At 34.1% G+C, this 10,262-nt stretch overlaps 2 protein-coding genes across 2 annotated transcripts; both read left to right on the forward strand.

Moving 5' to 3' along the window:
- Positions 1-3,099: 3,099 nt before the first annotated feature.
- Positions 3,100-3,884, forward strand: LOC116770658 (transcription factor VBP-like). Its single transcript, XM_032662226.2, has one exon. The coding sequence runs from the start codon at positions 3,266-3,268 to the stop codon at positions 3,821-3,823; it is 558 nt and encodes a 185-aa protein (XP_032518117.1). The 5' UTR covers positions 3,100-3,265; the 3' UTR covers positions 3,824-3,884.
- A 5,286-nt stretch (positions 3,885-9,170) lies between these two features.
- LOC116770763 (thyrotroph embryonic factor-like) lies at positions 9,171-9,863 on the forward strand. Its single transcript, XM_032662363.2, has one exon. It carries the CDS (start codon positions 9,171-9,173, stop codon positions 9,807-9,809), a length of 639 nt encoding a protein of 212 aa, XP_032518254.2. The 3' UTR covers positions 9,810-9,863.
- Positions 9,864-10,262: the final 399 nt, after the last annotated feature.

A 10,262-nucleotide genomic window follows, 5' to 3' on the forward strand; every position in this document is an offset into this window, starting at 1 on the left:
TCTTATTTTTCATACAAACTTTTGTTTAATTCATAATATAAAATTAATGTAAAGCAGGCGAGCTCAACAATTGTTTAGTCTAATAACAATGATGACTTTTAGACCAATTATTTTGGTGTCATGTTTGTCACTCCGCAGTTATTGCAAACTCTTTAAACAATAGGCATCCGTCGAGAGAAAGCCATTCGCAGAAATTACTTACTCCAATTGTTCCGCGGAACGGTCCAACCCTTTGTGATTTGCGAAAATGAACGCAATTCCATGCAAATTATACAATTTGTTTTGAACGGGACCTTCCTTGTGGCGCACTTTTGAGAGATAATAAACCATCAATCACTTTAAGTGACAGCAGTGACACCGAAGGTTTCTATTGATCAATACATTTCCAATCCACGAGATATCGTGATTTATATAAATTGAAGGTTTTTCTAATAACTCTATTAATTGTTTGCGTTTCTAATAACGGAACCCTTCCCTCTTAATCTAAATGTCATCTACGAATAATATTGTCGGACCGACGCGTGTTAATGTTGTTGTAGAGAGATTCACGTGTGAAAAGTTGCAGACTGAGTTAGACTCGATACAGATTAGTATTGTGAATAAAATATTAATGTATGTCAATGACAATAAAAATAAACTAATCAGGTTTTGATCTTTTACTTAAAAAATCTGAATAAATTCACTTTGATATATGTATCTACATGTCTCGGATGTAGGTAGGATTTGTTTTAAAATTAGTTGAAACAATAAACGAAGATATGTATGAGTGTAAATAGTATTAAGATAAATCTATAACATAACTCAATAACTAGTTAATTAAAAAAAAAATAGTCAAGTAATGACCCATTTCGATTTTGTACATTATTTGTCGAAATCTTGGAATACCAAAGTGAGGACTCGAATTTAATTAATCGATTCAAGGACAACATTAATATCAACGTGTTAATTCGATTACAGCATCCCGAGAGTTGTAATAAAAATCAATAAGACATCTTTATGTGGTATCCTTGAGGCTTAAACGTTACTTTTGAGCACTCAAACTGTATTAAATAACAAACAAACACGACAGAGAAATTTACTAGCGATAGCTAGGGTTTAGACTTTTAGTTAATTTAACGCTATTTAATATTTATTATACCTATATATCTCAGTTCTTATAACCCGTGGAGGATATGTCAAATACTTTTAATGATAAACCACAGAAATATAGAATTTTCAACTAAGGATTTAAAATAAATAATCTTAAAGTAAATCACTTTTTTCTTTTACATATTTATTATGTACCTACACATGACAGAGCGGGCTTAAGAATAGTTTAAGAAACATGTTTTACAAATGATGTAGACAGGCTTAAAAGACAGTTTGAATGAAAGCTATAAAAAGAAATTTCTCCCATAAAAACAGATTATATGCAATAATAAAATTAGTAGAACTATTAACTTAAGGATGAATACTCGACGGTCGGCGTCCGGGAGACAGACAGTTAATCTTGAGAGAAAAGGAATTATGTCCCTAATAAGTAAAAAAACAATATGCAGCATTTAACTAACGGTTTTAGCAAACAAAGTATATGCAGGTTGTAAACATTTGTAGACGACGTTCAGTATGTAATAATATAAATATAATCGTCAAGCGTATGCACAAAGTGAATAAATATTAAGATTTAAACCTATTTCATAGTCGCATTGAGTCGTACTAAGATCCGTCGTCAGAATCGATTTTCCGATCTCATTGTGTCTCGAATGCAATGTCAACTTGGACAGTGGTCGGTTGTGTATTATCTGTGGCATATTATGAACGTCTCACTTATAACCCTTTCAATGAAGACCACCTCCGGACATTATTTGGCTAAACTGGATACCGGAAGCCCCACAATAGCCGGACTTCGACGACAGTTGCCGGCGACGCTTCGATGACTTTTGTGAAATGCGCTGGACATCATTATATAGATGGAACCATTAATATTAAAAAAAATATTTTGCTAATAGACGTTTTTGTGGTTCCGGCATTACGTTTGACAATTTAATCTGAGACTGACATTTGTTTTGTACATATAAATTCGTTATTTACATCTCACTACACTCTACTGCGATTCTGACGACGATATACAATAGTGCAGTATATGTTATATATTAACATACGTGACAACTTGCGAAATAACTTAATTTAAGGAAGAAATAGGCAGTGTATAAGTCTTGGCATAAAAATGTTGTTAACATTATATTAAAGGTATGTATTGAATTTTTTGCTTATCGATTTTAAATAAAAATGACAATGTATAAAGGATAACAGAAAATGAGACAGATTGAAACCGCATGTTGCAGAACAGTTAGATCATCCATCTTGAAATACGTCAACAATACAAAATGGTTGCAGTTATATTAAAAGGGTTGTGAGAAACGCGCGAACAATTAACAAGTTGGCATTTATTGCAAAATAAACTCTGTTACAGCTGTTTAAAGTGTATTATCATTTGTCTGTTCCATTGAGGCAGATGCATTTTCTTCCGCGTTATAACTGTTCCTCCGATATCATTACATTATATTGTATTTATGGACGTCAGAGAGAATTTTTTTACCACCGGAGATATTTTATAACAAATTAAATCAGTTAATGGCTTGATATTGTTTATATACATTGATGGAAAAGTTTATAGAAAGAGAAAATCGTAACCAAAACCGGATATGACAAAATGAATTTGAAACTGTAATAAATATTATATGTTGATATATCTGAACTTAACTGACAGAATATTTGATGACTAACTAAATTATCAATTTAAATGAGAGTCCTAGCCTTAACCTTTTTATATGCTTTGAGAAGGTTGATATTTATTTTGAAACAAATCATAGGTATATATTTTTCTTAAAAAATTTTGCAGTTTTGAATAAATTTACGATATGTCAAAATGTGACTGTAATTTTATTAATTTCATCAAACTTCTTCTCTTCGCTTAGCGAGGTAATAATTAGTACAACAGTTAATGATAAAAATATTTTAATAGGTGATCGTTATATATAAATAGTTACTTAACATTATTCAATTATATAATAAATGTTTAAAATAAGAAAACAAGTAAAAAAATAGTGAAAATGTTTAACTAAAGCGAATATTAAAACGAAAATTAAATATTAATTTCCGCATCGCATCTCCCCGACCGTTAGAAAAACCAGGTAAGGGATTAACCCTACCGCCGCCCTCGGCCGGCCCACTCCCGGGACGGACTTGGACACAATCAGTGACAGACAGTTGACAAGAAGACACGATGGCGTTGTGGACTCCGTACGCGGAACAAGCCCTGGACTTAACCAAGAGTTCCCAGGACCGAATCGAGGACCGGTCCACTAGACCGACCGTGCCGGACTTCAGATACTCATCAGAGTCGCCGGTCGACAACAGATATAATAATTATATATACGAGTACAATCAGTCTCAAGTATACCCTGACTGGTCGTACCAGAAGGCTCCGTCGCCGCCGCAGTCTCCCGACGTCATCGAGGTGGATTCGTTGGCCGATGACTTGGAGTATCAGGCCTTCGAACGAGACGCGCTCCGAGCCATGGCCGAGAAGAACGGAGGAATCTTACTGGGAAATAACCCACGGATGAGGCGAGCGGTGCAGACAAGTCAGGAGGCTGACGACCTCTACAGGAAACAGAGGGAGAGAAATAACTTCGCGGCGAAACAGAGCAGAGACAGGAGGAAGTTAAGAGAAGTCCGACTAGCGTTCCAAGTGACTTTCCTGAAGAAGAAGATTGCGGATTTGAAGGCCAGACTCGGAGAAAAGGTCTGTGGAAGATGTAAACAACAATGTAGCTGTTAAATATACCTAAGTAGTGTGTGGACATAGACCTTTAATATATGTGTAGGTACCGAGTTTGTGATTGGTGTAAATAAGAAGATATGAGATTGTATCTCGCATGTGTGATGTACTTACTTGTAATTAATTTGTAAAATAATAAATTGTATAGTATGTTATTCTAAAGTTTTATTTCTACCTCTTGTATTTAATTTAAATGAAATTAATATATTTCGGATGTGACACACATCTCGTCTGCCTGGGATCACGGTTGCTGAAAAGTAACCGAAACGTCGGGATTATGTAGTTTTAAAATAATAAAATCCGCGTAGCATATCCTAAATATATTAGTTTCATTTAAATGAATAAAACTCGCGAAAGTCTTAGAACTCTAGTATTTAATTTAGAAGCCGTTACCTTCAAAGTTAATAAACATTAAATGTTTCTTCCACCACTACACTAAACTTCATCGAGATTTCTAAAAATAAAATTTGTCTTTTAGTTATGACAAACATATAAAACGAATTCTGAAACAACCTTTGAACTATTGAATAAGTTCAATAAACATAGACAGACTCAGTAAAGATCTCCTCCCTCGGTCTGCTATTGGCTGTAAGTATGTGACGAGAACTTGCGCACGCGCAGGCCGCGCCCACACCTATATGAGTATTGCGTACAACACGTGTAGTTGACATGAAGAAAATTTATTGATGTTCAATTTTATAAATCTAAATAAAGGTTTTATGAAAACTTTTCGTTCTTTTTGTAACAAAATTATTTTAGAGTTTTGTGTGTGTGACCGAAACCCTTAGATAATATGTTTGTATAATGCGTTTAGTCCCTTAATAATATAGTTTGTTTGAAATGTGTCGTGTGAAAAGTTAGAGATATAAGTATCTGTTGTGTTGTTGAAGTCTGTTTTAAAGGATTGTTAATGTAATGATGTTGTTTTGTTATTGAACATCAATCATCAGTGACTCAACACACGGCTAATGATGTTGTTGAAATGCAAATCAATATGTTCACAACAACTAATTTGTATAAAATAAATAAATGTCTTCTGCAATAATAATATCCATACCATATGATTAATAAAATAAATAATAATAACATATGTAGGAATCTTCATAGAGAAAATTTAGGTTAGACTAGAATAAGTTTATCCTTTCACGAGTTCAAAAACGTTTTTTTTTTGTAAGACTATTATGATTAGTGTTTCCTTTCATTGATGGTATCGATCCTCGCTCCTCGTCAGCACGTGGCACGACCGTTGTATAAATATGAGACGCACAGCGGCTCATGTGCGCACGCGCAGATATAACAACGAAATATTAAACCGTTTACTATACTTCAATATAAAGCATAAACGTTTATTAAAACATAGTATTATAGTAGGTATATATTGTTGACTGTCCTTGTTCCTTTATAATGTAACACGTACCTCTTTATACGAGTGTCAACATTTCATCGTAAACTCTTACCGTAAGCTGCTCGTGTGTCACCTGACACGGACCAGCCTCCAGCCTCCAGCCTGGTCCAGCTTGCAGCACGAGCTGCCTGTCGATGGGATAACATATTGTATTGATAAGATGACAGACAATCAGATTCCTGATAACATCATTTTTGTAACAATATGTGAGTTATGTCAGGGTAGACTTGCAAAATTGTATTAAATAATAAATATTTTTATATGGTTGATTTCCTCTAAGTCTGTTACTAAATAATTTTATTTTCGTCAATGTAATGTTAAGGATATCAGTTTGTGCCTAATACAGTAAAATACAAATAATGACGCTCACACATTACAATAATTATTTAATCAATCACTATACCTATCGTCGGTCAGTTGCTTCATTGTTTCAATGCAACAAGATCGACTCGAGCGATGTTTTCGTAATCTAAGCATATACTTTATAATCGATGTGTCAGAAGGCTCACCCGTGTGGGTTACATGAAGGAAATACGTTTGATGTTTTATCGGTAGGAAAATAATAAAACTCCTCAATTTTCTGTTTGAAATCTTCATACTTTTATGACGAATATTAATAAAATAGAATAAAATACCTGTCCAGTTAATGTATTAAAGTGTTTGAATAGAAAAATAGAGTGACCTTATGATACGACGTTACTTCAAAGGATCACCTCTTTATACAGAGGAGCGCCTTAATAAATTTATTGTTAGCTAGTTATATACAGAAATATTAAACAACAAATGTATTTCAGTTAAAATGATAAACATTGTTGTTGAAATCTAGTTTATTCCTTTCCCAATAGTCGTGTTCAATTCATTGTGGCCGCCAACAATGTTCGCACCCCTCTTGCGTGGGGTTGCATGGGCGTTGCGAGGGTGCAACCCCATTATGTAATAATGAACATCTTATATACAGAGGAAGCAAATACAATTATTGAGAATCAAATCAATGGCAGTTTGGCTTCACCCGAAAAATATTAATATCATCTGTATAGAAGTAATGTAATAAAGAGAGAGACTATGAACAGTAGGTACCTCATTAAAGTTGTAATTGCTCTCTATAAAAAGATTAAACGTCGCTCATATTTCTAAAACCTTCTCAACATTTGAACAAATAAGTAAGTTGTCAAGTTCTTTGATACCTTATCTAAATCCCGTGAGGTTTAGTCGTAGATCGAACATCGTTCCCGTTATTTCTTTCTGAGAAAATATTTGCTTTGCACCCTTTTATGTTAAGACACGGGAGACCAGTATTCAGTATTGTCAGTTGTGATGTTTGTAGCGATTTGCATATTGTTATAGATTACTGCTAAAACATTTGCAAGTACGAGGACCAAGTCAAAGACACTCACTTATTTGTTACCTACTGATTACCAATTTTTTTTACTTACAAATCCATCCACTGTATAAATAATTCTGTATAAAACTTTTCTCTTTTCAACTATTTTTTTTTTGTACAAATTCCATGCAATATTTCAACTGGCGTTACTTCAGTTATGGCGTTCTTAAAGGCTTTATTTAAGGTGTTTTGGTTACTCCTGTAAAGAGATATGTATATATTGATAATGTTCAAGTACTCAGAAAATGTTTTACATATATAAAACACAATGTGAGAACACACCCAAACCAGTTGTATTCTACTTAAAACGAATACTGAAATTTTAAATAACGTAAAGTGAAAAAATATATGAATATAAAAAATAGGTAGGTAGTTACAGATAGGTAGGTACAGACGAGGAATAAACATAGGTAATGTTTATATTAAGAAATGAATTAATATTGGAATCAATTTAAGGTTTTCAGAATTAAATGTTTATAAAATCTCTTTACGACGATCAAAGCTTTAGAAAATTATTAACATAAGTTATTTTGAGAAAGAATCATTAAAGAATGAACATTTGTTTGATATTTAAAGTTAATGAAAACTCTTAAATAATACAAAATATAATATGGAAATAAGTATATTTTTATTAGAATTAGATTTAGATATATGTGTAAGGAACTCAGGCAGCGTTTACATAAAAAGAAAGTTTAGCTTAGTAGTAGGTACGCATAACTCATAAGTAAAAGAAAATTATTATTTGGACTAAATAAAAAGTATAATAGAATTATTAATGTTTTAATCAATCTGTTATATAAACTGTTATATCGAATTCAAATCGGAGGCGAGGAATAATATTTATTTCTTCCCCATTTTTATCTAGCGACTATTATTTTCTCTCTGGTTCTGTCATTTTTCATTTTTACGTTGTTGAAAGCAAAAATTAATTACATCACTACAGATTAAAGATCCTCTACAAGAGATACACAAATATTTCGTCACAAGCTTCAACTTAGGGCTTTTCCCTCAAACATAAATAGAATCCTTTCTCACAATGAAGCCAAAATATAAAAAGCAAACATAGAAGCCAAATATTAATCCCATTCCGCGACAAAATATTAAATGAGCAAGTTAAGGCCTGCAGTCCGTTAATACGCCTGACACGTGCCGCTGGTACCTGCAGCATTCATCAGCATTCATCAGCAACACCGTTTATTGCAGCGCAATAAAGCTTGCGCAGTAACAGCAGTAAACAGCCCGCATTCACGGGATTATACGACCATTGTTTTATGGTCTTAAGCTACTTAACGGTTAGGTTTTTAGACTTGGATTATTTAATATTTTTTAGAACATGTCACTAATAAATCTACGCCGTCGGGTTTTTGGGGATTTGAATTTTATTATTGTATGTACATGTAAGATTATTTAATAAAAATTGGATACTAATAGTCCTAAACGTTTTATAGGTTCTCGTAACTTATCTTCTGAAGTTTCCATGATACAGCAGCTGGCGGGAGTTCTCGCACGACTGGTTTTTATGAAATGAACATTTAAAAATATAATCCTTGATGGTTAATACATTAATATTTTAACAATTGTTATAAGTAATTGCTACAGGATGTTGACAATATGGTTACCTGTTACATATATGTCAATACGGAGTAATTAAGTTTACTTCTCTTCATAGTTGCTTTTAATAGAACTACATTCTCGAGGCTATAAAGAATTTTAAAATTCTGTTTAGTCATGATAACTTTAACATGAAACAAACAAAACAATTTTTTTTGGTGTCAAGAGACGGATTTATTTATTTCATATTCTTTGACCTAAACGAAAATGCAATGCGATATGAAAAATAAAAAAAATAATAATTTTAACATTATATTTGAACAAACAAAAATTTCTTATTCTTTGTTATGATATTACTAATTAAATCTTAGTTGTAAGAACATTAGTGTAGCCGTGACAGTAAACAAACAGATCGACTAACGACGATCACAGCACGACAAAAACACATACATTAAGATTCGTCATCTTTATTATCTCACAAACAATCATAATCCCGCATCATTACTTACACTCATTAATAACACAAATTATAGATATCTATTATTAATATTACATTTTAATGACTTCTTCTTCACAATGTTAGGTCTACAACGACATTGTGTAATAGTAACCACTAACCCATATAATATATCATTCTTCAAAGTAGGTACTTTATAAATGTATGGTAAATGTTATAAATTTAATTAAAATGTCATTAAAATCATTTTTTACCAGTGTTACAGCCATCTATTCTTATCACCTTACTTGTCACCTCGTCATTTGTGGTGTCAGAGAAGACAATACAGAAGTCTTGTGAATGTAAATACGCAACACAATCAAGAAGTATTGTTTTTCGTTCCCGTTATCAACCGCAGCGAGCAGGTAGAAAAATCACGAACCCTCATCTGTGGTGGGGATAGCACCCTAATTTAGGCCACGCCTCTTTACGTACAAATAGTGAGGGGTGTCCGGTGATTGAAGTAGTTAACACTGGACCTTCCTCACACTAACTGTCAACCGCGATCACCGAGATGTCTCTCTGGACGCCCTACGCCGACGACTCAGCGCTTGACCTCACAGTGAAGTGCAAACCTGAAAGGATTTCTCCGGCTCCCTTCACTGACTTCCATTATCAGTATCAGAGCTCGGCAGCGAGTGTCAATCCCTATCCTTACATGACCTACCCTCAACCCATGTACGTGCCGGTGGCCGAGTCCTCTCCACTCTCATCGTGCTCGGGCTACATCCCTCAACCAGCTCTCAGCCCTATGAGGACGGGTGTCATATCTCCTCCAGATTCCCCCGTGTCCGTCAATGACAGGAAACGTCCTGCGTACATGATGGATGTGGACTCACTCTCGGATGATCCTGACTTCCAAGCCTTCGAACGAGACGCCATCAGAGCCATGGCGGAGAAGAACGGGGGAACTCTCCTCGGCAACAACCCTCGTATGAGACGAGCGGTGCAGACGACTCAGAACGCTGATGACTCTTATAGAAAACAGAGGGAGAGAAACAACTTCGCGGCGAAACAGAGCAGAGATCGAAGGAAGCTGAGAGAGATTCATCTCGCGTTAAAAGTTACGTACTTGAAAAACGAAGTCGCCAAACTCAAGTCTCTCCTGGCGACGAGCTCCTGCCCTAGATGCCGCCAACCTTGCCTCTGCTAGGACACTTCTTTAGAGTTACTTTATTTATTGTAAACTTATCAGTCAGTAGTTGTAAGTTACTGTAGCGTGCAATGTATATATAAGATAATTTATAAAGATGATTTACTTATATTAAACCTAATGTAATATGTGACGTGTAGTCACTAATAAACAATGTATTTCAAAAAAGCTTTCAACTTATTTTACCCAAGTTATGTAATTAATTTTCGGAATACCTTGTCATAGTTTGCAAAGGGAAATAAGTCAATTATTTTGCAAGTATAATCAAGACCTATTTCCACTATACCAAGACTTTTTTTAAATTAGTGATTGGTTCATTAACTATTGAACTAAACTATTTTTAAATGAAACTAGTATTATTCGGATTTACTACGCGGATTTTATTATTTAAAAACTACATAATCCCGACGTTTCGGTTACTTTGCAGCAACCGTGATCACGGGCAGACGAGTT

The sequence above is a fragment of the Danaus plexippus genome, chromosome 7 (assembly GCF_018135715.1).
Source record: "Danaus plexippus chromosome 7, MEX_DaPlex, whole genome shotgun sequence".
Lineage (NCBI taxonomy): Eukaryota > Metazoa > Arthropoda > Insecta > Lepidoptera > Nymphalidae > Danaus > Danaus plexippus.

Coding starts and splice junctions, on each gene's coding strand:
- LOC116770658 (XM_032662226.2), top strand. CDS start 3,266: ATGGCGTTGTGGACTCCGTACGCGGAACAAGCCCTGGACTTAACCAAG.
- LOC116770763 (XM_032662363.2), top strand. CDS start 9,171: ATGTCTCTCTGGACGCCCTACGCCGACGACTCAGCGCTTGACCTCACA.